This window comes from Hypomesus transpacificus, chromosome 26, assembly GCF_021917145.1.
Source record: "Hypomesus transpacificus isolate Combined female chromosome 26, fHypTra1, whole genome shotgun sequence".
NCBI lineage: Eukaryota > Metazoa > Chordata > Actinopteri > Osmeriformes > Osmeridae > Hypomesus > Hypomesus transpacificus.
The window spans coordinates 6818156-6845209 of record NC_061085.1 but is presented as its reverse complement, the minus strand read 5'-3'; the positions used below and the strand labels follow the sequence as shown (position 1 = coordinate 6845209).

General features: G+C 43.7%; 5 protein-coding genes across 8 annotated transcripts; 3 read left to right on the top strand and 2 right to left on the bottom strand.

The window, feature by feature from the left end:
* Positions 1-146: 146 nt before the first annotated feature.
* Positions 147-3388, top strand: pycr3 (pyrroline-5-carboxylate reductase 3). Of its 3 annotated transcripts, none has more exons than XM_047049441.1 (7): positions 147-284; positions 654-748; positions 861-898; positions 1118-1297; positions 1500-1712; positions 1820-1912; positions 2214-3388. In XM_047049441.1, exons 2-7 carry the CDS (start codon positions 673-675, stop codon positions 2418-2420), a joined length of 807 nt encoding a protein of 268 aa, XP_046905397.1. In that variant the 5' UTR covers positions 147-284; positions 654-672; the 3' UTR covers positions 2421-3388. The 3 variants fall into 3 exon arrangements, with proteins under 3 accessions (XP_046905397.1, XP_046905395.1, XP_046905396.1); XM_047049439.1 differs by having other exon boundaries at positions 834-898; positions 2214-3387; XM_047049440.1 differs by having other exon boundaries at positions 147-296; positions 834-898; positions 2214-3387.
* A 1711-nt stretch (positions 3389-5099) lies between these two features.
* Positions 5100-10169, top strand: LOC124487609. The gene is made up of 9 exons (XM_047050035.1): positions 5100-6447; positions 6916-7036; positions 7127-7198; positions 8107-8172; positions 8886-8970; positions 9100-9209; positions 9310-9513; positions 9762-9956; positions 10059-10169. The coding sequence occupies exons 1-9, from the start codon at positions 5192-5194 to the stop codon at positions 10095-10097; spliced, it is 2148 nt and encodes a 715-aa protein (XP_046905991.1). The 5' UTR covers positions 5100-5191; the 3' UTR covers positions 10098-10169.
* A 93-nt stretch (positions 10170-10262) lies between these two features.
* Positions 10263-13040, top strand: LOC124487257 (extracellular matrix protein A-like). Its single transcript, XM_047049442.1, has 5 exons — positions 10263-10685; positions 10860-10976; positions 11188-11343; positions 11808-11918; positions 12022-13040. Exons 1-5 carry the CDS (start codon positions 10637-10639, stop codon positions 12306-12308), a joined length of 720 nt encoding a protein of 239 aa, XP_046905398.1. The 5' UTR covers positions 10263-10636; the 3' UTR covers positions 12309-13040.
* Positions 13041-14150: 1110 nt separating this feature from the next.
* On the bottom strand, positions 14151-19319 carry LOC124487324 (GDP-L-fucose synthase-like). Of its 2 annotated transcripts, none has more exons than XM_047049570.1 (10): positions 19059-19319; positions 17969-18126; positions 17743-17857; positions 17471-17599; positions 17304-17377; positions 17082-17215; positions 16832-16963; positions 16636-16715; positions 15152-15251; positions 14151-14663 (listed from the first exon to the last, which is right to left on the bottom strand). In XM_047049570.1, the coding sequence occupies exons 2-10, from the start codon at positions 18124-18126 to the stop codon at positions 14608-14610; spliced, it is 978 nt and encodes a 325-aa protein (XP_046905526.1). In that variant the 5' UTR covers positions 19059-19319; the 3' UTR covers positions 14151-14607. The 2 variants fall into 2 exon arrangements, with proteins under 2 accessions (XP_046905526.1, XP_046905525.1); XM_047049569.1 differs by having other exon boundaries at positions 17969-18129; positions 19059-19318.
* Positions 19320-22257: 2938 nt separating this feature from the next.
* Positions 22258-26726, bottom strand: LOC124487369 (GDP-L-fucose synthase-like). The gene is made up of 10 exons (XM_047049650.1): positions 26588-26726; positions 24261-24421; positions 24037-24151; positions 23765-23893; positions 23595-23668; positions 23372-23505; positions 23123-23254; positions 22927-23006; positions 22694-22793; positions 22258-22603 (listed from the first exon to the last, which is right to left on the bottom strand). Exons 2-10 carry the CDS (start codon positions 24416-24418, stop codon positions 22548-22550), a joined length of 978 nt encoding a protein of 325 aa, XP_046905606.1. The 5' UTR covers positions 24419-24421; positions 26588-26726; the 3' UTR covers positions 22258-22547.
* Positions 26727-27054: the final 328 nt, after the last annotated feature.

The window sequence follows — 27054 nt, the reverse complement described above, 5'->3', positions numbered from 1 at the left end:
GCCCCGCCTTGTTTCAAATGACAAGCATGCAGCTATAGCCACTTGGAAAGGCATACAGTGTGGGTCTGCTTGATTTGTTCCACTGCGCAGCCGAGGTACAATTTAAACGCAAACGTAAACGCAATGGCACAAGAAGTTGCTTGCTTGGTGCAACGACACAAAACAAGCGATCGAGTGGTTCCCCATTTTACTATCCAAACAGTGCAAGATTGACCCTGAACCAACCAGCCAACATGCATGTATGAAGTTTAGGGGCAAAAATCAAGATTAAGTAAGAGATCAAGGTAAACACCTAGGTAATATACTGTAATATGCTTTGCAGTGAAACAATAACAGAGCAGTAGAAGTACAAGTACGTTTAGCCATCTAGCTAGCATGCTTTAGCAGCCCAGTTGACATAATAACCGACGTTATGGTGGACAAACACGTGTATCATGTTAAATACTTTTTCAAGTTGAACCCGGTAGTGAAATCAATTATGACAAAGCTGTCACCAGCTACTGCTTGCTCTTTTTTTTAGCTGTGATTCAAAATATCGGAACAATTACAATTCTGCATATGGCGTGTGCCCAAGGTTTTCTTTGGTGTATGAAACACCGCCAAGCTGTTTTAGTGTCCCTGTAGATTATCAATTCATCACCTCTTTCCCACAGATTCAAACTGACCTAGAGGATGGATTCTACCTTCAGGGTGGGCTTCATTGGCGCAGGGAACATGGCCTTTGGCATAGCTAAAGGCATGCTGTCAGGTGAGTCTGAAGAAAATGTTTTACATTGGTGATTGTTTTTATTTATCTAAATGATTGAGTCAATAGTATAAATGTTCTACTTTAGGTGATGTCCTTTCCACAAATGTTACAGTGAGTGCCCCATCTCAAAGAAACTTTGGATGCTTTCAGGTACACATTGAAACATATATATATATTTTTTTTTTACTCAGTGCTATCTCATACAGCTTCAACATTTACTTACAATACTTAGCCTACTTTAGTATTTTCTGGAAGAAATTGTGCATTATTATTATTTATTCTAAATGTATTATTTAGTGCAAGAGTACCAATTATCCGTCCATGGTTGTATGTCCTGGACATTGAGTTTTTGTTTTCATTGGTTCACAGGAATTGGGGGTTGCTGTCACTCACTCAAATGTCGATCTGGTCAGAGGTTCTGAAGTTGTTTTTATAGCAGTCAAACCACACCTCGTTCCAACTGTCCTCAATGAGATATCAGAACATGTGACGCAGAAACACATGATTATCTCTGTGGCAGCAGGTGTGACTATCACAACACTTGAGGAGGTGAGTCTTAAGAAAGGCCATAGCTTGGTTTAATCTACCTGGTTGTAAAAACATTGCTATTTTGTTACAATGGCTCGTCTACCAGATGTGTGCCTGTCTGTGCAGTTGTCCTATAATGTAAACTACTGAATAAAATTGAGCGAAAAAAAGGCTAAAAACTGTTGGATGGAATGTTTACAACCCTATCTTGTCTTTCCTGAAGCTCTTACCTGCAGAAACGGTTGTCCTCAGGTTGATGCCCAACCTACCATGCCTTCTCCAGGAGGGGGCGCTGTTGTTCTCACGGGGCTCAAAGGCACGACCCGAGGATGGAGCTCTGCTCAGCTCATTGTTGCAGCACTGTGGTCTTGTGGAGGAGGGTCCAGAGGCCTGGATTGATGTGCACACAGGTCTCAGTGGCAGTGGAGTGGCGTTTGTGAGTGGGGAAGGGGGAAGGGGGTGGGGAGAAAGAAAGGAGGCGAGGAGAGTCCCCCGGTCTCATGTGATTGATATTGTTTTTGTGGGTGTGGTATTTTTTGGCAGGTGTACCTGTTTGCAGAGGCGCTGGCTGAGGGTGCGGTGAAAATGGGCATGCCAAGTGCTCTAGCACACAGCATTGCGGCTCAAACTATACTGGTCAGTTAAAGAAGTCTGTCTTAACAGTTTTTAATCTTTTTGTATAATGTGCACCTCCATTCAAATGTTTGGGGTCACTTATAAATGTCTTTTTTATTTTTTACTTACAATAAGTACAGGAACATTCTCCCCGAGTCAAGTGAATTGCTTTGCGCAAGGACACAATGTAATTTTGCACGACCAGGAATCGAACCGGCAACCTTCTGATTAATAGCCCATTTCCTTAACCACTCAGCCACCTGACCCCCCTTTTTCTTATTAAAAAAAATGTTTGTCCATTTAAAGTAGTTGTTTCCTCCAGGGGGCTGGTCGGTTGTTAAAGGACTCTGGGAAGCATCCGGCTCAGCTGCGTTCAGAAGTGTGTACCCCAGGAGGGACCACCATCTTTGGACTTCATGCCTTGGAGCAAGGTGGCCTGAGGGCTACAACGATGAACGCCGTGGAGGCTGCTACTGAGAGGGCCCGGGAGCTTGGCAGGAAGTCAGCAGGAACAGGAGACAGGAAGTGAGGATGCTCCGTTTGCCTCGCTGCCCATAGCATTCATGTTGCTCATTTGGGGAGGGGACTTTACCTGGCTAATATCTCTTTGAAAATACGGTGAAGAGACGTGGACACAGGACTTCAGAAACGACAAGTGTTGTTTAAACAAATGGCTGGTCTTTGGAAATTGCTTGTGATTCTAAACATGTTCCCATTCTAAGATGATCCGCGAATGTGAGCCAAATGTTATCATGCATGGGGTGTGAAAAGATGGATAAGAGTTGTGTAACTTGAGTTCTTCCAGAAGTTCTCAATTAAAATGTATCCTGAAAGGAATGTATTACTGCTGTGATCAATTACAAGGGAACATTTTATAGGTGTTGGTCAGTCATAATTTGGAACCAAAAACATGTCCATAGTATATTCAGTATTATGTTATTAATAATCCATATTTGACTGGAATGGACAAAGATATTAATATTAATTGCTCAACATTAAACTCAACTGAACTGTGTGCACCAGACATCATTAGCCCATACGTCAATGAAACTGTGAATTTATTTTTATTGACTGTTGTGGATTGTAATTTAAAAAAATCTGACCTTGTTATCTTTGTCCCATTGTAACTGAATATCTCAAGGCTGTGAGACATATTCATCAACAGCAGCCCCTATCTGTGGAATTAAAGTATTGTTAGAATCAGGAAACTGGGAAGACAAAATTCAGGGAATGTACCAAGCCTTGAAATGGAAGTCGTGTTTACAAATATTATTGAAATACGATGGGTCTTCCAGAATACATGTCAGTGTGTGTAATTCCAACTGTTGTACTTAAAAAAACTAATATTTTCTCGGTTTATTATAATAACCGACCACCCCCTCATCGACCCACTGACATTCTATTAACCCACTTCAAGTCCCTTTGATTTCCTTCCGAGTCTTGCTAAGCACATTGCTTGAGGAGCACGCAGATCACTAGCCCTGTGAAACACTAAAAAACGGAACAGTAAGTCTCTGACATTTGGATGTTATACAATGAAACAGTTGGAAAAAATATGAATGACTATGCTTGTCAAATTATTTGAGTGTGGAAGAGTTTTTATATAAAAGGCCAATACTGTCGTAGCTGACATGGCTAGCTAGCTATGTTAGCTTTCTGACTGTGAGCTCGGACCAACCGGCAGCTACTAGCTAGCTGGGTGGTACATTAGCAGCCGGCAAGACCGCTATCTAGGCTATCTTGCAAATGCGAAAAAATATGATTTGTTCATATATTCAGTTTTTTTTTAAAGAACAGAAATAACTAGACCGAAATGATTAATTACTAATGTTACAGAAATTGTGTAGAAAGATAAGAGAAAGCATTTGTCAGACGGCACCTGCCTCGAGGCTGTGCGATGATGGAAGTCCATTGAGTACATTATTCAGTAACCTTGTACAACAGTTCGTTTTTCAATGTCCTTAAATACGATTATGAGTTATCATTGTAAGCTAGTATAATTGATCCAACCATCCAATCATTTCCAATCATTTCCCCTTTAAGCTAAGTAACGGGATCTATTGTCATTTTATATTGACCAATTTAACACCTATCTCCCTCTTTCTCCTATGCTTGAAAGAATCGGAGAAGTGAGTTGCTTACTATTCTTGACAAAGCGATATGTGTGTGTCTGTGTGAGTAATGTAATATGAGTAGTGTAGTTGCTTTTGACAGTATACAATGTCTACTTTGATATTAATGTGTGGAAGTACAGTTAACAAGACAATATTGTGATGTCCCCTTTGACCATGGCTGGTGGTGGCTGAATGGATGAAAATAATTTGAACTTAACTCAGGTCGTTGCTTGCTCATACATTCACTAAGGAAGGTGAGTCTCAGAATGTTGCTCAACTATCATACCGGGAACGTTTTCCTTTTATCTAACAAACCAAACATTGGCAGTTTCAAATCATACCAGGATAGCTCAATCCTCATGCGTTTGAACTAGATTTGGCTGAACAAACTGTTTCTGGAATCAACTAGATGTATTTTTAGGAAATTCCATTTCCTGTATGACAGTGGAACTATGAATCATACATAGTTATAGCATGCCAGATTATAGCATGCCAGATGTACAGTATGAATGGCTTTCAATAAACCAGTGTTACAACTGAATGTAAAATGGCAAATGGATATCATGTGAAACGTTTATAATATATTTTGTTGTGTTGTTGTTGTGAGCCTGTCAGAACTGATATCCCCATTCCATGCTTCAGGTCATTCATTTATCTGGCCACACCCTTGGTTTTAAGGCCTATACTTTCGATTTCAACGTTTTTTTCCCCCAATTCATTTACACATGTGCAGTGAATGCTCATGTTAGCTAACCTGTTTGTGTGAGAGACTCTATATTTGTTCGTTTTTTCCCCCTGATATGGCACCCTGTTGATTTATCCATGTCTGCCAGTTGCCAGACCATCAAGTACTGCAATGGTAACCTCACAGGAAGGAGACTCGCATGAACTCAGGGATAAAGAAGTGCATCCCATTCAATCATAGGCATCGCTCATCCTCAGCTGATCTGCATGAGACGGTTCTGTTTCCTGCATGCACATGTTCTCTGGGATTGATCCATTGCCTGACCTCAGGAGAATTGCCCAGGTTCTCAAGCAATTCAGCGTACCTCTGCATTTGAGAGGTTTAAAATGACTGTCTGCTTCAGAGACCAATGTATCAATCCCCCTATGTAACTAAACTCCTGTGTAAACTAATCCTCTAGCCTGTCCCTGTCACTCTCTTCCTTTCTGCAATGGATCAAAGATGAACCCCCAAAGTTCAGAAATGGAACAGTCCAAGCATGACGTCACACCCGTCCAATATACGGTGGACTGTACCACTGAAGTTGAGGCGGGGGATCCGATGCAGGCAGAACCAGGCCAAAGGAACGGGGATACTTCGTCCTCGTCCCCAGAGAGCGGTAGCTTGAACGGAGACGCCAAGCGGAGCGGAAAGAGCCGCCGTCGCCGCAAACGCTCTGCCCACCCTGAGAGCTGCCCTGCGGCTGTGGAGAGGAAGGACCAGGAGTCGGGGCAGCATGTCCAGACCCACAGCCCAGCATCAAGCATCCTCCTGGGCCTGCGCTCCGAGTGTGCCTCGGTCTGGTTCAACCACCGGGTGTACGAGCAGGCTGAGAGCGTTTACCAGTGCTGGCTGGCCCGCTCTGCCAATGGGCAGACCCAGCCTAATGGATCCCTTCTGCCCACAGAGGCTCTCCCCGCCCCAGGGCTCACTGTGTGTCCTTTCCCACCTGCTGGTGGCCACGCCCAACAGGCAGCCTGCCCCCGTGGGGTGCAGAAGGTGTCCGTCCACAAGCCGTCTTTAGACCAGGCGGAGAGCAGCGTTGCTGAAGAGCCCCAGCCGGGGACCGTCCCAAACACCCTTTCCCTCTCGTCCGTCCGCCCGGCGACACCTTCCACCCCAGACGAGGGCTACCTGTCCCTGGCCCCGACCCCTGCCACGCCCACCCAGCAGACAGCTCCCGCCCCAAGCCCCCCCCAGCCAATCAACGGGCTGCCTCGTGTCCCGGCGGAGCTGCTCGGAGACGTGTGGTTGGAGAAGCCCCTCTATGACAGAGCAGAGGCCGCTTTCTACCAGAGCCTCTACGGCAACAACAACCTGGGCTCCAGCCACCCACGTGTAAGCTGTCCAAGTTCCCCCTCCACCTGTAGAGGTAGCGACTACCACCCACAGAGCCTGGAGGAGGAGGAGGAGGAAGAGGAGGACGAGGAGGAGAAGCAAGGGCCGGTGCTGGTCGCACACGGGAAGGCGGAGGTGTTTCACGCCCTGCACCCCATTCAGGAAGAGGAGGAGCCTGGCGACGTCGCTAAAGAGGAAGCCTCGGTGGGCGGGGCCTGCTACCTCCTCCACCCTGACAGCGAGAGGGTGTGGCTGGATAAGTGGCGCTACGACGCAGCGGAGGGTCGGTTCCACGCCGCCCGGGTGGTGGAGGGGGCCGGCGGGCGGGGAGATACTGGGCCGTCACCAACACTCGCCTGCTCCAAACTTCTGGGGGACAAGTATGACCTTGCCCTAGGAGACTGGCCTTTCCCCAAAGCTCATTGATTTGCACTTAAGTGTTTCTTTCTCTTGTTGTCATTTTGGTTTTTCTTCCATATTTGGGGGGGATTTGATTTAGATTAGATTTTTTTCCTCCCATGTTTCTTCTGTTTTTCATATAATTTGATGCTTTTGAGTTGGTTGTGCCTGCTATGCTGTTTCATTTCCTGGTTTTGCATGCGTACATCTTTGAAGTCCTCAAGGTTGAATCTTATTAAGTAGAGGTGCCTGGAAATGTCATTTGTATTATTCAAATCACATTTTGGGGGACAGTTTCTGGGTTGGTGTGGAGCATCTGTGGGCTCATCGTGAAACACAAATCAGGTCAGCTAGGTCAATGTCATGAACATAACTGACCTTCCCGATGTTTCTCCTTTCGGCTCTCTCTCTTTTTCTCTCTCTTTCCCTCGTTCTCTCGCCGTCTCCAGCACCATGACGACCGCCGTAGACTTCCTGGCCCAGGAGAAGATCTGGTTCGACAAACCTCGCTTTGACGAGGCGGAGAGACACTTCTACGAGCGCGCAAACGGAGCCTCACACTCGGCACAGGTACCGAGGCCCACGGCCTCTCCGCGTGCGTTTATCCCTTTTCCTGACACGCACGCTCTGCTCTGACCCAGCCCCACTGTGTGTCCCCAGGAGCTGGGAGCGAACAGCATCTTACTAGACATCGCACGAGCACGGGAAAACATCCAGAAATCTCTGGCTGGAGTGAGTACATGACTTCATGAACTCGCACGTTTCTAACTTTCAGGAGTTTTTCTTTGGAAATCCAGTTTTTCTTTTTTCTTTGCTTCTAGTTTTTCTGGTACATTTACATGTATTCATTTAGCAGATGCTCTTATCCAGAGCGACTTACAGTAAGTACAGGGACATTCTTTCCGAGGCAAGTAGGGTGAAGTGCCTTGCCCAGAGACACAACGTCATTTGTCACGGCCGGGAATCGAACCAGACTTCTGAGTGGCAGCCCGATTCCTTAACCGCTCAGCCAACTGACCCCCCCACGTTCAAAGTAGTTTCGTAGACGACCACATTCACCTCACGCCCAAACCGGTCGGCCATTCACCCAGCACTATGTCACACATGTCTTAACTTGGTGTGGTTTGGTGGTAAACAGCAGTTTTTACCCTGACCCTTAACCTCTGGGGTAGATAACCCAGCTAAGGCCCTTATCACTATCACTGGGAGAACTAGCATATGTGGGCAGCATGAGTGAGTTTGTTGCCTGCCTGTTTTGTTGAACAGGGGAATTCTTGTAAGTGCAAGTTATTTTCAGTACTTTCATTTCATTCTTATTCAAGCCTTGATGAATGCATGTGTTGTTTTTGTTTGGCTGCAGGAATGCTTTTTGCCCTATTGAGTTTATTTCCTTGATTGTATATCCTTGAGTTTATATCCTGCAGCTCAAGTTTTCCAAGATTCCTTGTGTGTTTTACAGTATCGTGTCCTAAATGCTCTGTCTATGGATTCCCCCTCCAAGGTTTAGTCCTAGACCCTGCTTTTGGTTATCCTGCTCACTCAACACTACCGACTTCATTCATCTCTTCATTCCCTCCACTCTCCTTCCCTCCCCTTCCCTCGTTTCCTGCCCCCTATCCCCACCCAAACCCCAACCCCAGCTCAAGACTTCGCTGTTGCCTAGCAGAGTGTCTCGCCAACCCCTCCTGAACCACCAATCCCTGCTTGTAAGTGTCCCAACCTGTGTGACTTGAACCCACCCCAGCACCCCACCAAGAGCAAAGTGACTAGAACATTGTCTCTAGACCCAGCTCACCCACACACTTCCTAGCTTGGCACTACCCTACCCTCCTACCCTCCTACCCTCCCCTATTCCCTGGTGGCCTGATGCTGTGTGAGTCAGAAAGCAACACTGCAATTTGACTGCAAGGCGGAGCAGTTTAATGATTGGGTTCTTCTTAGCCTGTCGTTCACCGTATAGCACAATGAAAGGTCATTTGATTTTGGTGCCCTCACTCCTTTATTGAGTCATTCACACGCAGCCCCCCCTCCCCTTCCCCCCCCCCCCCCCCCCCCCCCCCCCCTACTGTCGACCCTTCCACCTGAACACCTACGCTTCTCTCAACCCGCCATATCCTCCTCAAGTTGCTGTCTTTGGCGTGTGTGTGTGTGGTCAGCGTCAGGTGTGCACTGGGTTTCCTGCCCTCATGTACCGCAGTAGGTCGCCCCACTTTTGAAACTGGGTTTCTTCTTCTAATATCATGACTGTCCATTAGTCGGAGTGGTAGGCTTTGCTCTGAGCGGCTTGGTGGAATCGAACGGCCTCCTGCTCTGTACTGGGTGCTGTGTTGCCCAGGCGGCTGTATGAGTCCCTGGCTGTCTCCGTGCTGTCCCGGTCACGGCAACTCCTCTCTGGGTGTGTGTGTGTGTGTGTGTCCAGAGCACAGGTGCTGGAGCTGGAGAGCAGGGGGAACTCGTGTCCCGCATCAGGGGCCTGGAGCAGGAGAACCATAGCCTGCACAAAGGTGTGTGTGGGCCCCACAAGCACATGGAATGAGTAGCTGGTGTATACGCATACTGGTCAAGTGTCACGAGCTGCAGTCTGTGGGACTTAGCTAGCTGACTGTCTGGTGTCTGTGCTGTGTGTTTTTCAGTGGTGGAGGACCTCCGGCTAGCTCTCTCCAAGCTGGAATGTAGGGTGGAGGTGCTGGAGAAGTCCCCTGTGAGAGCCCCAGCCCCGCTCCCCGCAGCGCCCTGCACAAACGTGAGTCTCCCTCCTCGTTATTGCTCAGTCACGGCTCTGGGTAGCCCTTGTGCTGTCTGTCAGGGTTTGATAACTGTCCGTCCGTCCATCCCCTGTCCAGGGTACCCCTGTCCAGGCGAAAAAGCCCAGCTCCCCAGTAGAGGAGGAGGAGGAAGACGACGACATCGACCTGTTCGGCAGCGACGAGGAGGAAGACCTGGAGGCCGAGCGAGTGCGAGAGCAGAGGCTGAAGGAGTACGCCGAGAAGAAGGCCAAGAAGCCCGCCCTCGTCGCCAAATCCTCCATCTTACTTGACGTCAAACCTGTACGTCACTGTCCCTCGTCCGCCTGATTGGTTTCCGATCCTGCACCGTGCACTTCTATGTTATGTTTTTATATGTCCGTTTATGCGTGTCAGTCATTCGCATTCCCTGGTAAACGTGCTGTCTATGACAGCTTTTTTTAAGGAGCTTAATGGTCCTGCACCACATGCATTTTAAGTGTGTTCAACTTAGCCTTTGTGTGTGTGTGTGTGTGTGTGTGCGCGCGCGCGCTCACCCCTGTCCTCCTCAGTGGGACGACGAGACGGATATGGCCAAGCTGGAGGAGTGCGTGCGCTCGGTGGCGGCCGATGGCCTGCTGTGGGGCCAGTCCAAGCTGGTGCCCGTAGGCTACGGCATCAAGAAGCTGCAGATCTCCTGCGTGGTGGAGGACGACAAGGTCGGCACAGACATGCTGGAGGAGGAGATCACCAAGTTTGAGGACTACGTACGTACCGCTCTCCCATTCAGGGCCTCAGAGAGGCTCTAGAAGTTTCCGGAAGGTGGGTGGAGTAGAAGGTCTCACGGTGTGTCTTTTGTCCTGTCGCAGGTCCAGAGCGTCGACGTTGCAGCGTTCAACAAGATCTGAGTCGTCTGTCTCCCCCTCCACCTGCTGCTGCTCATGTCACGGTTCATAATAAAAGCTTTTGGTGCACTCAAACCCCTCTCGGCTGTGTTTGTAGGAATGTAATATTACGTGCAGTATTGTGTCTGTAACCAACTCCTTAAACGAATGAGGCCAAGATGTACCTGCTCTGGTAGCATTTATACAGGTATGAAGTTTGATTTATGCACTGTGCACTGTATCAGTTTCCCTGTATAAACAGCTCCCTTAGTTGTGATTACGTCTCTAGTGAGTGAGAGACAAAAATGTATCAGAAACAGTACTTAATGTATTTAGAAAATATGTTCCTGTAAAAACAATAAGATTGTGTGTCTGTAAATTACTGCAGAGGGGAGGTTTGCTGTAGTTATGACAACAACATTTAAAAACGGGAAAAACTGAAACATATTTGTTTGTGTCCTTGTTCCTGGTGGGTGGGATGATTAAGACTTTATAAAGCGCTCCGTCTCTCAGCGTAGCCTACCAGGTTACTGCCCATCCTGCCACTCACCTGCCGATCCAAGATGAAGCTGATCCTGACTCTCTGCATTACCTGGGCTCTTCTCCTCACAGGTAACACAGCATACTGTACTGAGCTGAACCACAACCAAGGAGGTTCTCAGGAATATACATGAATGATGGTGGGATAGGGTGTGAAGTAACTTGAGTCTATAGTTGGTCAATGATTTGACAATATGACTGATGTGTTGAATAGATGTGTGTTATTCTGTTCTTGTAAATTTCCAGGGGAGTCACTGCAGTGTCTCACCTGTACTGATGCAACATGCACAAATCCGCCAGTCACCTGCCCATCAAACTCTTCTGTTTGTCAGTCTTCAACCATTCAGTCTTCAATCGTGAAAGGTGAATCGTATTTTTTTTATTAACAAAGGTGAATCATTAAAGTAGTCTTATTTTGTAATCCTCCATTCTATCTCACAGTAGTTTTTGTTATCCATATTAAGTTGAGTCTGTTCAGTAATCATTAACAGTCCATTATTTAAAAAAATTCTGCTTATTTCAAAAAGAAGTTTAACATTCTTGTTAACATTGTACATGTTCTTATTGTATCCAGACCCATCTGTAAGTAAGTCCTGTGTAGAGGCATCCAACTGCATGACACCTCTGAACGTCACGACAACACAACTGTCCGTGAACCTGGGCTTCGCAAACTTTCGTCAAACTCAGCTCTGCTGTGACCAAGACAGCTGCAACAACCAGACTCTACCCGGTACAATTTATAATTCAAATAGTCATTTCAGCTAGACCATGTCAGATCAAATAATAATGTTTTTAATGTTTGAAAGTATATAGACTACTGTATGTCAGCAGACAGCTGTTACCAGCAAATGCAGTGTAGTTAGAACATTTATAAAATTGTTTTATAAAAGCAATATAGTACTCGTGCTCGTGGGGTTGTTGACGAATATACCACGGGTGGTGTTCGGCCGTAGCCACAAGGCCGAGTGGCGTAGTGGCGTAGTCTATTGCTTTACCATACAACTTTGTAAACACAAAACAAGCAAATAGTAAACATGTTGTCAGCCAAAAGTGTAGATCCCCCTTGGGTTACTGGTTTACCAGACCGCTTCCAAGCTCCAATGTCAACATGAGAAGCAAACTTCCCCATATTGTAGTCTACTTAGTCCTATTTCTCACATTTGTTTACTTAACCTGACCTGATCCCCGAACCAGTTCCCAGTTCCAATGGCCGAAAGTGTTCTTCCTGCATCAGTGTGTTAGACAAGGTGTGTAACACCCCTGTGGACTGTGTGGGAGTGGAGGATAACTGCATTCATGTCAATGGTGAGTGTTTCCAAGGCTGAAATTCTCATGAGCGTATGTGTTACCTAGAACCTTGTATGCATTAAAAAGAAGTACCGCATCAGTGTGTTTTCTTCCTTTACAGTGACTGGTGCAATCAACACTGTCCTGAAGGGCTGTGCATCCTCAAGTCTGTGCAACGTGTCTGTCATAACCTCCTTCCTGCCACCTGTCTTATCTTCTGTCCTGTCTTCTGACGTAATATCAGCTTTAGGCTTTAATGTATCTTGTAACACAGCGCCCTCTACTGGTCCAGTAAATAGCACAGCCCCCTCTACTGGTCAAGGAACTAACACAGCTCCCTCTACTGGTCCAGTGAGTGTAGTCCTAATGGCAATGTGGCTTCCTATGATGGTCAAACTTACCTTCTAAAAATCACAAACACACCATCTTTAACATGCAGAACAAAAACGTTTTGTGAGATGGTTGTCAGAAGATGCTGTTATAAGCATGACATTATGTTTTACATTTGGCTTTTATACAAAGAAACAGATTTCGAAAAAATGTCTACAAATGTATTTTCAATTGTCTTGTGCTGCCACAAGTAATGAAGGGAAATATGGTTATCGCTGTATCTGTATTTTGTTAATCTAATCTATCCTTAAAAAATATATGATCTCTTACATAAAATAACCTATTTGAGGTCTAATCTTGAAGTCACTAATAGTGACTTCATATAATAGTTGTCGGTAATATTTAATGTGTATAAAAAGTAGAGGGTTGGTCTTACTACAGCGGCTTCAAATCTAAACTGAGCACCTGAGCATTACTCCATGAAGGTGAACGTTCAGGCCGACGGTTGGGATGTGTCAGGAAAATGTGTCGTATTTTTCCGTTCTTTCAGTATCTTGATTGCTTATAAAGTCTCACTAGATGGAAAGAACTGTTAATAAATAAATAAAATGATAAGCTTGATTTAAATATTTAGTAATAATGGATGTGTGTGCATAGCATGAAGTTTGATTGATGTACTGCGCACCATTACCAATGTCCCTGGATAAACAGCTCCCTTAGTTGTAATTCCGTATGTAATAAGTGTGAGACAAGACACAAATGGGGAGTCAGGTGGCTGAGCGGTAAGGGAATCAGGCTAGTAATCTAAAGGTTGCCAGTTCGATTCCCAACTACACCAAATGACGTTGTGTCCTTGGGCAAGCCACTTCACCCTACTTGCCTCGGGGGGAATGTCCCTGTACTTACTGTAAGTCGCTCTGGATAAGAGCGTCTGCTAAATGTAAATGGACCAGAAACCGTACTTAAGCCTTTAAAATTAATTGATCTTGTTAATGTTAAGTATGAACAGTAAGACAGACAATTATATTTTATGTGTATAACTTTAAAGACAACAACAACGATAACATACTTTGGATGCAATTGAATACACAAAAAAATCTGTAAAATAAAATTAAAGCTTAAGATGAAGCCTCGGTGGGCGGGGCATGCTACTTCCTCCACCCTGACAGCGAGAGGGTGTGGTTGGATAAGTGGCGCTACGACGCAGCGGAGGGTCGGTTCCACGCCACCCGGTGGTGGAGGGGGCTGGCGGGCGGGGAGACACTGGGCCGTCACCAACACTCGCCTGCTCCAAACTTCTGGGGGACAGGTATGACCTTGCTCTAGGAGACTGGCCTCCCGGAAATGAGTCTCTGCAGGTTGGGATGTCTGGAAGACTTACATTTACATGTATTCATTTAGCAGACGCTTTTATCCAAAGCGACTTCCAAGAGAGAGCTTTACAAAAAGTGCATTGGTAAATGATCATAAACAACGAGACAGCCCCCATAAAAAACATTGGCCGGGTTTCCCAGATTCGTTAAGAAGCTCTTAACGCTAAGAGCGTCTTAGAGCTCATGGTTCGGCCAAGCTTTTTCTGCGGTGAGGGAGTAGCCTATGGTGACGAAAACAAACAATTCAAAGGCTGTATTGTTGTATTGTATTTTACATCTCAAATTATTTTAGTGTTTAGAAACCCTCCAGATGCCTTACTGACACCAACACGTACTCTGTATGTTGTCATTTCTAGGCTGTCCTAGGTTTTCCTTACAGGAATCTGGGGGGGGGGGGGGGGGGGGGGGGGGGTTTAGAGGCAGTGTATGGATCCTGTAGTTCCAGTGTTGTAAGATATTTGCATTTTTAATAAAAGATTTCCAAGTGTCAGTCATTTGAACCCACAGGTGTGAATAAGTTGCATTAAGCTTGAAATCAGGCTATTTGTTTGACAAATTATAAAAGTGTTTTTTATTTATTTTACATATACAAGCAAAGCTGTTCTTGAATTAAGACACCAACACCAGTGTAAAACAAATGTCTTTCTTTTTACCAACTCCATAATTTCAGAAAATAGATACAATAACCACATCTCATAACTGAAAAACATCCAGTATGACCATTAGATATTGGCCACCACATTGTACAGTAATATAATCAACCTAAGTGAAGGAATGCATATCATTAACCATATTGAAAACTTGACTAATGTATATTCTATGGCGGACATTGTTACACAGAGGAAAATGACAAGTTTCTTGCTGATCTGTAAAGGCCTTACAGGAGCTCATTGATAGGGGTTATGGAACCTGAGCGAGACCACATCAACAGTGAGGTACATTCAGTACAGACAATCCTCATACATTCTGCCTTTCTACAGTACCCAACTTGGCAGCGTTGACCGTCACTTGCGAGCTGTGTCGTAATTGGCTACAAACCAGTCACATGTCTCCTTCAAAGCTGTAAAAACAGGAAGAAGAAAAGATTATGCGAGCATCACAGTCAGGACAGGTCTCGATTTTGACTCAATTGGTCTGACTCAGTGGTTGTCAACCCTGGTCCTCAGGGCCCCCCTGTCCTGCATATTTTATATGTTTCCCTGTTCCAACACACCTGATTCAAATGAATGGTCGTTACCAGGCTTCTGCATAGCTAGATAACGACTCATTCAGTTGGAGCAGGGAAACATCTAAAACACGTAGGACAGGGAGGCCCTGTTAGGGTGATCCTGGAAACCGGTTAGACCAGTTTTGAAGTCACGTGTATCACGGCGTTTGCTACAGGCGAACTAGGCAGCCGTCTAGGGTGCCATGAAAAGGGATGCGCCAAATACAGAAGTGCGGGGTGGGGGTTGAAACATTGGTGAAGGTACTGCACGCAGGGAGACGCAGGGGGCCCTGAGGACCAGGGTTGAGAACCACTGATTGCCATCATATCAGAGCTCCTACCTTGATTGAACGGCGTAAACTTGATGTCGGGCAGGTAGCGTCGCAGCTTGGCATTGCTGGTTGTCTTCTTGAACTGACCGTCTGATTTACTGGTGTCAAACTGGAGAACACGGTTAAAGAATGAAACTGTCATCTTTAATATTGATACAAACATTTCGCGTTTTAAGTGTGCCTGTCTGTATGACTGTTTAAATAGTAAGTAAGTACATTTTATTTATAAAGCACACTCACAACACAGCAAGGCTGACCGAGGTGACGAACAAAAGCACAAAAACAGAATCCAAATACATATAAAAAAAACACTATAAAATACACAGTAAAAAAAAATACAAAACCGTCAACAACAGAAAAACAAGCAACAGCACGAGTCAAGTGGTGGGAAACGCCAGAACATAAAAATGGGTCTCCAGCCTGGATTTAAAAACAGACAATGAAGGAGCCTGCCTAATAGATAGGGAAAGCTGATTCCACAGCTTAGGACCAGCAACTGCAAAGGCCCTATCACCTGTGCGTATACAGCGTGATCGGGGAGTGTATAAAAAAAGCTTGTCCGCAGACCTCAGTGACCTAATGGGTGCGTGCAATTTTAAAAGGTCCGAGATATATGAAGGGGCCTGTCCATTAAGAGCTTTAAAAACAAACAATAACATTTTAACACGTATTCTAAACTGGACAGGAAGCCAGTGCAAAGAGGCCAAGACTGGGGTAATGTGGTCAAACTTCCTAGTGGACGATAACATTCTGGCAGCAGCATTCTGCACCATCTGAAGACGGGCAATTAAGGACTGGGTGAGACCATCATAGAGGGAATTACAATAATCTAGACGTGAGGTGATAAAAGCATGGATGACAGTTTCAAGGTCTTTAAAAGACAATGCAGATTTAACCTTGGAAATCAGTCGTAACTGATAGAAACTATTTTTTACCACAGAGTTAATCTGCTTGACTAACCCAAGGTCCGAGTCAATAATGAACCCAAGGTTTCTAACATGAGAGCTGACACTAGCAAAAAAATTACTAATCCTGTTATCAAGACTAGATCTCGAGCCAGCAGGACCAAAAATTATAACTTTGGTCTTTTCCTCGTTTAGTTGGAAAAAATTACTTGAAAGCCACTTCTTTATATCCGAAATGCAGTCTAAAAGAGGTTGAGGTCATTGGGTTTCAAAGGCAGATAAAGTTGTGTGTCATCAGCGAAAAAATGAAACGAGATTTTGTGTTTCCCAATGATATCTCCTAAAGGAAGCATATACAGATTAAAAAGAATCGGCCCCAGAATTGACCCTTGCGGAACCCCAGAAGAAACAGGAGCTACGGAAGAAGAAAAGCTATCTACAGTGACTGAAAAGGTCCTGTCAGTGAGATAGGACCTGAACCACTGTAGTGCAGTCCCCTTAAGCCCAGCCCGATGTTCCAACCTCGCAATGAGGATGACATGATCTGATATATGACTGAAATTTTACATTCGTCCATTGAAAGGATACAACTACTTCTCCCTTGAACCCCAGGGCTTGGACAACGGACTCGGCTACTTCCTTGATAGACACCTCATCCTCCTCATCAACTGTGTCACACAGGCAGGAGCAAGACTTAAAACTCAGCAGTGTGTGGTTAAATAAATACAAATTCAAAGTTTACAATACATCCAAATATAACCCCGGCCCCGTGTTGAGAACTCACCAGATAATATGATTGGTTCCACTTCTTTGTATTCTCTCAGAACCCACAGAAAAAGACGGGCCAAATCTAAGGAGTAAATGAACTGCCTTCTGGGACTGCCTGAGCCACACACTGTCAACGGGCTCCCTTCCTCTAACAAAACAAACACACAATGGAGAGGCACAATATAAAAAATCCAGTAGTTGGTAGGCATAGAGCTTACACAGGGGTTGGTCAAGTCATATGTTGTCGGAGCAAGGGGTTGTCTTACGTTGTGCTATAAAGGCCTTGTGTACGAGGGCTGGCAATACATGTCCATCCTCGATGCTGAAGTTGTCATGGGGACCAAACACACTCGTTGGGATACCTGCCGTGTAGCGAATCCCATGCTGCGCTGCAAGTGCACTGCAAAACACACACGCATAAGCAAATTGATTGGGCAACATGGCAATAACATATTTATGAAATGATTCCTTCTGACTTCTCCACACACCGGTTGTGGACATCAATCATTCTCTTTGCGTAGGAATACCCAAAGTTGGACGGATGAGGAGGCCCGTTATGGATCTGGAGAAGAGGAAATGAGATAAACATCAAGCCATTCAATAACCATCATATGGATAAGCTGGAATTGTGACACACACACGCAATACCTCCTACCATGGTTTCGTCGATGGGGTATGTGGTCTTATCAGGGAAGATGCAGTTGGAGAGGCAGGACACCACCTTGACCACACCCACCTCGTGGGCTGCCTGCAGTACGTTGTCGTTTATGTAGAGATTGTTCCTCTGAAGCACACAGACGGACAGAGCCATTAGCATGACAGCCCCCAGACCCCAAGTTAGCTAAAGTCTCTCCATTATCTATCTGGGTAGGAATCAAAACCAGTCCGGTCTAGTGAGCTGTCACCATGATACAGCCTGGCTCTTACCCAAAAGTCGAGGTTGGACCTCATGTGTTTGTAGAGGCCACCAACCATAGCAGCCAGGTGGATGACATGGGTAGGCTTGTGTTTCTGGAAAACAGCCAGCGTCTCCTGGAAGTCCCTAAATTGGAGAACACACACACAGACATTAAAGTAGTGTTTGTACTGAAGCAGGTGATCTGTCAAACTGAACTTGATTTTGTGTGCGTAATTAAAACAGGTGAGCACTCACATGAGGTTGGCATCCTTGGAGGAGAGGAAGACCCACTGCTCTGCCTCCTTAATTCCTTCTTCTTCATTGACGACGCGCTCTATAGCCCTGCCCACCAGGCCTGTGCCTCCAGTCACCAGCACCCGCATAGAGCCCTTCTGCTTTTCTGAACAATCCATCTGCTGAAAAAGAAAAAAGGTTAGTTGGGCAAACTCCACACATACTGTCGGTATAGGACAGTGGTTCCCAACCCTGGTCCTCAGGGCACCCTGTCCTGCATGTTCTAGATGTTTCCCTGCTCCAACACACCTTATTCAAATGAATGGGTCGTTATACAGCCCTGCAGAAGCCTGCTTATGACCATTCGTTAGAATCATGCGTGTTGGAGTGATTTAAACATATTTGTATTCAGAGTTTGTAGTTTACAAAGATGTTTACCACCCAGAAAGTCAAATTTTCACCATGTGAAGGGCTTCCCCAGGCCGTCACACATATACGGTAGACTTCATAGTAATACGTTTAGATTTAGGCTATATACAATAAATACAAAACCTGTACAGGTTCCATGTTGTGTTGCTAAGATCCCTAAACGGGTCCTGGTCATATAGCCTACTAGGTAATTGGCCACAATGCTATCCAAATATGTAGCTTATATTGAATGATGGGGCAATAAGCCAGTTAAGTGAAAGATTAGTTACTGTAAGTGAAGCCACATTGATTTAACACAACCAGGCACTCGCGTCGTGCCTAACAACTCCCCTTACCTGAGGGAATCAGCGTAAACCACGGCCTTTTGGGGCTTATTGCTTAAATGTGCAATGCTTAATAGATTTTCATAGACATGAATAATTAGAATGAGATGGATCTAAAAAATGTAACCTGTAATGTACTTTAAAATTATTTTGACTGTTTTTGCTGTATAATAATAGAACACGTACATCCTACTCCAGAAGAAATGCATACCATTTTCTGTTTCCAAGCATAGTTCATAAAAGTATATCAAAAGTGAACTATTTTCAAAGCATATTTAAAAGTACATCAAAAGTGAACTACGCAATAAATTGAATAAAGATTCGAATGACTTTTTATAACTGTTAGCGATCATACTCACCTACAGCTTGCAGTTGTGATACAGTTAGAACAGCACCTATTTTCAGCAACAGCAGCTTAGAAAATCCTTATTTGAATCGTCAAAGGTTTTCAAAACTGGTGGATTGTAATTCCCGTGGAAGTACAAAGAGCAGCGCGCAGTTAAACTCGTGTCTGAGATCTACGCGAACCCAGAGAAAGGTACAGACGAGCCTAATAGGGTGGAGACACCAGCCCCTCCTGAACCCCTCAGAAGTACAACTGGTCAGACAGCCCTGTTAAGGTGATCCTGGAGACCGGTTAGAGCAGTTTTGAAGTAAGCTACTAAAAACACAAACACACCATCTTTAACATGCAGAACAAAAACGTTGTGTGATATGATTATCAGAAGATGCAATTATAAGCATGACAGTATATTTAACATTTGGCTTTTATACAAAGAAACAGATTTCAAAAACATTTCTACTCATGTTTTTTCAATTGTCTTGTGCTGCCACAAGTAATGAAGAGACATATTTATGTGGTTCCATGTGTGCCAAAATATGGGGTTCGATTTGTGCCAAAAAGTTGATGCTTTTGTACAATGGATCTTGGCGATTGCTTTGCTCTCAGTCGTTTCCTTCGCAGCAGTTCTTGTGATTTGCAGCGTTACCATTTGTGCCAAAAATAGGTAACACTTTAGAATAATGGTCCGGTGTTAACAAGTAGCTATGCAGGAAGTCATAGGTAGTTCTACATTAACACCGAATTTAATACTATTAACTAATATGGAACCAAGATTAACTAAGCAGTAAGTAATAGCTAATTTACAACAAAGGTAGTTCCTTGGTAGGTATTTGGTTATTACTAAATAAATGTATCCTCTTGAGAACTACTTGTGAACTATGACCAATTAAGAAAGAATAACCAATGAATTACTAATCACAAAAGTAACATGTCTAAAAAGTGGTTGTTTTACTCATAACATGGTCATAACTTTTCAGAAGCTTGTGCCTCAAATGGGTTCTTTGTGGAAACCAGTTTATGAATATTATATCCCCCAAATACGTTGACTACAGGTTGAGATTTTGCCTACTCTTACCAAAGGATGGACGAATGTTCTCTGTTTATTTCAAACTTAAACATGGCATAATACAAATAATGATAATTTGTTTAACATTTTTAATAATTAGGAAGTGATGCTGACACTCTCATGTTTGTATTGGTTTACTATTATGAGCTCTTGAGTGTCAGTTCAATGTCTCAGACTTCAAAGACCTACCTTTATGTTACAGTAGCCGCCTGAGGAGGACTTCTATTTAGGATATGAATATAAACATTGATGTTCTCTTTTCAAAAACAATTTGCATCCTGCATTTATGTTGCGATAAGCGCAAAACCGCATCTTCCAGATTACAATGTTTGTTAGAATATCACTAGTTCCTCACAGAAATGTATGCCTGTACCGTATGTGTCAAATATAAAATTAGACTTATTATAGGCCTATTACTTGTGAAAACCAGTAAAACTCTTCACTAATTACTCAAGCGTTACCTTGTCATCCTGCAGGAACTACTTGTGATGTGGACCATTATTTTAAAGTGACAAACATGTTAACTCCTCATTAATTACTCAAGTGTTACATAGTCATCCTGCAGGAACTACTTGTGATGTGGACCATTATTTTAAAGTGACAAACATGTTAACTCCTCACTAATTACTTAAGCGTTACCTTGTAATCTTGCAGTAACTACTTGTGATGTGGACCATTATTTTAAAGTGACAAACATGTTAACTCCTCACTAATTACTTAAGCGTTACCTTGTAATCCTGCAGTAACTACTTGTGATGTGGACCGTTATTTTAAAGTGACAAACATGACAACTCTTCACTAATTGCTCCAGAGTTACCTTATCATCCCGCAGTAACTGTAATCTGGACAATTATTTCAAAGTGAAAAACATGTTAACACCTCACTAACATGTCACCTCACAAGATATACAACATAAAACAACTGCAGTGATTGGATAACATTTATTTTAATTATATGCACTGGAAGATTTCCATGAAGTCGTAAAAGAAAATCCTACATAATGGTCGACTGGATTTGGAAAATGGACCGGCCGTGATTTGATATTTTCTGAGCTGCAGAAAGACCTAATAGCAGACACATCGAAATTGCCCGCATAATCATACAGTATGATCAAATATTGGGGAGGACGTGTCCCATAATCATACAGTATGATCAAATATTGGGGGGACCTGTCCCATAATCGTACAGGGACGTGTTATAACGTTAATATTCATAAACTGGTTTCCACAAAGAACTAATTTCAGGCACAAGCTTTTGAAATGTTATGACCATGTTAAGAGTTAAAAACAAAACAATTTTTCACTTTGTAGACGTTACTTTTGTGATTAGTAATTCATTGGTTATTCTTTCTTCATTGGTCATAGTTCACAAGTAGTTCTTAATGAGGATAGGCCTATATTTATTTAGTAATAATCAAATACCCACCAAGGAACTACCTTTGTACTAAATTCGCTATTACTTACTGCTTAGTTAATCTTGGTTCCATATTAGTTAATAGTATTAAATTCAGTGTTAATGTAGAACTACCTATTACTTCCTGCATAGCTACTCATTAACAACGGACCATTATTCTAAAGTGTTACCCAAAAAGAAGTTAATGCTTTTGTACAATACGTCTGGTTATCTTGGCTATTGCTTTGCTCTCAGTCGTTCACTTTGCAGTGTTGCATTTACAATGTGACACTTCATCAATCGTTTGCTCTGGGCGTAGCTTTTGTCTTGCATCTTGACGCTCACGTGGATCCTTGAAGTTACGTAGCCTACCTGCTGCTTTTGACATCGGATTTCTCCCGCTGCCAATTTAATTAGTTTGCAGCCCTAAAACTTTTTTATATACATTTTATTTGTCTAAGCTTCCAATCATCAAAAACGAATTTTATAATACAACACAAAAATCACCAGATTGCTTATGGATAATGTACGTGTTATGTAGGCCTATCATGTTACATTGTTAAGTACACATGGTGCTTATGTCAAGTTTTCCAAATGTTATGTTTCAGACTCATCTTAAAATGGACTCAATTCATTTGTGAATATTTCGACAATTACACAAAATACACTAGTTGATATGTGATATTAGTTTTATTTCATACTCAGAGGTAACTGCATAATTCAAGTGTCATTTGTCAAGTTATTCTTGAATTAAGACACCTACACCAGTTTTAAAACAAATGTCTATTTTTACCCACTCCATAATTTAATAACATAGATACAAAAAAAAACACATCCCACAACTGAAAAACATCCAGTATGACCATTAGAACTTGGCCACCACATATGTACAGTAATATAATCAACCACATATGTACAGTAATATAAATCCACCTCAGTGAAGGCATGTATATCATTAACCGTATTGAAAACTTGACTAAAAATAATAATTTATATATTATTATACGTTCTGCCTTTTTACAGTACCCAACTTGGCAGCGTTGACCGTCACTTACGAGCTGTGTCGTAATTGGCTACAAACCAGTCACATGTCTCCTTCAAAGCTGTAAAAAACAGGAAGAAAAGATTGTGCTAGCATCAGTCAGGACAGGTCTCGATGTTGACTCAATTTGCCATCATGTCAGAGTTCCTACCTTGATTGAAGGGCGTAAACTTGACGTTGGGCAGGTAGCGTCGCAGCTTGGCATTGCTGGCTGTCTTTTTGAACTGACCGTCTGATTTACTGGTGTCAAACTGGAGAACACGGTTAAAGAATGAAACTGTCATCTTTAATATTGATATAACATTTTGTGTTTTAAGTGTGCCTGTCTGTATGACTGTTTATATGACTGAAATGTTATGTTACATTCTTCCATTGAAAGGATACAACTACTTCTCCCTTGAACCCCAGGGCTTGGACAACAGACTCGGCTACTTCCTTGATAGACAGCTCATCCTCCTCATCAACTGTGTCACCAAGGCAGGAGCAAGACTTAAAAACTCAGCAGTGTGTGGTTAGTTAAATACAAATTCAAAGTTTACAATGGACCAAATAAAACCCCGGCCCTGTGTTGAGAACTCACCAGATAATATGATTGGGTCCACTTCTTTGTATTCTCTCAGAACCCACAGAAAAAGACGGGCCAAATCTAAGGAGTAAATGAACTGCCTTCTGGGACTGCCTGAGCCCCAAACTGTCAACGGGCTCCCTTCCTCTAACAAAACAAACACACAATGGAGAGGCACAATAAAAAGATCCAGCAGTTGGTAGGCATAGAGCTTACACAGGGGTTGGTCAAGTCATATGTTGTCGGAGCAAGGGGGTGTCTTACGTTGTGCTATAAAGGCCTTGTGTATGAGGCCTGGCAATACATGTCCATCCTCAATGCTGAAGTTGTCATGGGGACCAAACACATTCGTTGGGATAACTGCCGTGTAGCGACTCCCATACATCTCTGCATGCGCACTGCAAAACACACACACACGCAAACTGATTGTGGTCACACAGCAGTAACAGATATTTATGAAATGATTCCTTCTGACTTCTCCACACACCGGTTGTGGACATCGATCATTCTCTTTGCGTAGGAATACCCCAAGTCGGACGGATGAGGAGGCCCGTTATGGATCTAGAGATGCGGAAATTATATAAACATCAAGCCATTCAATTAACCATCATATGGACATAAGCTGTAACCGTGACACACAGACACAGTGCCTCCTACCATGGTTTCGTCGATGGGGTATGTGGTCTTATCAGGGAAGATGCAGTTGGAGAGGCAGGACACCACCTTGACCACACCCACCTCGTGGGCTGCCTGCAGTACGTTGTCGTTTATGTAGAGATTGTTCCTCTGAAGCACACAGACGGACAGATTCATTAGCATGACAGCCCCCAGACCCCAAGTTAGCAAAAGTCTCTCCATTATCTATCTGGGTAGGAATCAAAACCAGTCCAGTTTAGTGAGCTGTCACCATGATACAGCCTGGCTCTTACCCAATAGTCCAGGTTGGCCCTCATGTGATTGTAGAGGCTACCAACCATGGCAGCCAGGTGGATGACATGGGTAGGCTTGTGTTTCTGGAAAACAGCCAGCGTCTCCTGGAAGTCGCTAAATTGGAGAACACACACACACAGTAAAGTTGTGTTTGTACTGACGCAGGTGATTTGTCAAATTGAACTGGTTTTAGTGTGCGTAGTTAAAACAGGTGAGCACTCACGTGAGGTTGGCATCCTTGGAGGAGAGGAAGACCCACTGCTCTGCCTCCTTAATTCCTTCTTCCTCGTTGACGACGCGCTCTATTGCCCTGCCCACCAGGCCTGTGCCTCCAGTCACCAGTACCCGCATAGAGCCCTTCTGCTTTTCTGCACAATCCATCTGCTGAAAAAATATATTTATTTATTTTTGTTGGGGAAACTCCACACATACTGTCGGTATAGGGCAGTGGTTCCCAACCCTGGTGGGTTGAACACACTTCTACAGGATAACCGGGCCGATTTTGCCCCTTCCGACAATCCTAGGTAACGTACAGATTATCGTTATGGTTCTACAGATTATTTTATCAGATGTTCACTTGGTGTGAGGTGTGTCAAGAGTGACCGAAACTGGGGGGTGGGGGGGGGGACAAGCTAGCCTGACTTTGTCATATTCATAATTCTAGTCAGAATATGAGTCTGAGAACTCTCCGTTGGGCTTTGACTACAGGGCGTGTTTCAAACGAGCCTGGAAAACAAATGCCTCTTCGCTCAATTGGATAGATCTACAACCAATCAGAGCAACAGAGTATGTGACGTATGTTAAGCACCGCATAGTTGTTGTCAACAGAACTAAACTACAAGCAGACTTGAAGTATGCTTGAAGAATGAATACAAACGAGTTTTGCCGGTGTTAATTAATTTAAGGGTAGGGAGAGTACTTGTTCACACGGTCAACCTTTTTGAGCGAAACAATAAAGGGCAATGCATATACGAACAAGTTCTCCGTTTAGGATTACAACTCCATCGGGGCCAGCTGATAAATTAAACTTTTACCGAATCCCGTAGGAAGGACGGCAAAAACATATTTTCCATTGACAAATGCCTTGATTGCGTCTCTCTGTTCCTCTTTCAAAATTAATGCGCTGTCGATGTCTTCTAAAACAGACTCGATGGCAGAATCATAACATCCCAGATCTCCAGCGGTAGCCATGTTTGTTCAAAACAAATTCAATTAAGCGCTCTTTTGTGTCGTAGGTGATTACGTTACTGTTGATCATCTGTCCATCATCGTATAAAGCCCGCCCTGACAATTTCATTGGTTCGCCCAGATTCTCGTTTTCTGTAGTTGGTCCCCAATACGAGACCCTCCAGACCCAACTTCCCGACCAAATTTCTTTTTGGGCGGGTAGAAGTTGGGTTGGCAGCCAGGCTAGGGACAAGCCACCTCCCGGAAATGAGTCTCTGTAGGTTGGGATGTCTGTTAAATGGAATTGATTTGTGGCAACAGCAAACCCTTTTCTTTTTTTCCATGAATTTTCAGTGAAAATCATTGCAAAGACTAAGCCGTTACTCCGTTTTGTTATGCTTCTGTCTTCTCTCAGCTTGCTTTCTGATTGGATATTGTTTTGTTTCACGTGATAAACTCTGCGTTTGTCCTCGGGGTTCCCCCCACACATCAGGATTTCTGATCGCAAATATTGAACATTGACTGCAAATATTGAACATTGACAACGTTGATTATTTAGGATTCGCGATCCGGGCGCTGGGGGGGGCTCGACCGGGGCGCAAAATGTGCTAGGACCACCACTGCGCTCCCTCAAATCGTGCAAAAGTCTGATTCCCGTGATAACAGAGCTGTTCGGAGTAGGCCACCATCCCCTACCGAACAAGATGGGCAGCTCTTATAGAGTTGCTCGGTCAGCAGGGAGCTGAAGAATAGCGGCTACTGACGTCACTCTCCTGCGCCGCTGAGATTGCTTTTTCGTTTTCGAATTATGGCCAGTACTTTGCAGACAGACGAAAAAGAAAAAGCAATGTCCGCTCTGTTTTCTTTTTGATTATGGCATAACATGTGCAGTCTTGAAGAAGAAAATGCAAATATAAATAGAATGATTGATGACTAATTTTATTTATGAGTCCAATAATGCAGCCACATTCTTAAAATGAAAAAGCATTGCTGCAAATGCATTTTAATTTTCAAATTTTACATTTCAAATTGAATTTTGGTATTTATGTGCTGGGGCATATTTTGAAAATAAAATCTCAAATGTCAATTTATTGTTCATTTTAATTAAGTGAAAGATTGAGCACTCTTGAAGAAGAAAATTAAAATGCAAATAGGATTATTGATGACTAATTTCATTAATGAGTCAAATAATGCAGCCACATTCTTAAAATGAAAAAGCATTTCTGGAAATGCATTTTTATTTTGGTCACAATTTGCTTCCATATCTCACACCCTCAGACATAAGAGGTAGAACAGGGTGACGGAAGAAATAGAATATAAGAAGGTTGAATAAAGATTCGAATAACTGTTATAACTGTTAGTGAGTGACATAATCATACTTACAGCTTGCGGTTGTGATCAGCATACAGCACCTCTTTTCAGCAACAGCAATTTAGCAAATCCTTCTTTAAATTGTCAAAGGTTTTCAAAACTAGTGGATTGTAATTCCCGTGGAAGTACACATAGCAGAGGGCAGATAAACTAGTGTGAGATCTACGGGAACCCTGAGATTTGGGCGTGACAAACAACAACACCTGTGTTGTATCTATCACCCGATGCATTACTTTCTGGTTTAGCAACCCCTCGCGGGAGCGCGCGCGATTCAAAGAGTGAAGGATTTCGTCTTGATATCGCAATCAAAAGAAGGGGAGACAGGAGTCTCACATTATACTTTCTTAGCTGTTGAATTCAACAGAAGGATGTCGGTTATCTGTGTAAATATCAGATGCTATTTTCAACATAAAATCCGTTAAAAATTCGTTATTCAAACGGTATAGTAACGAACGCGAACCAACATTCTTGCTCCACGA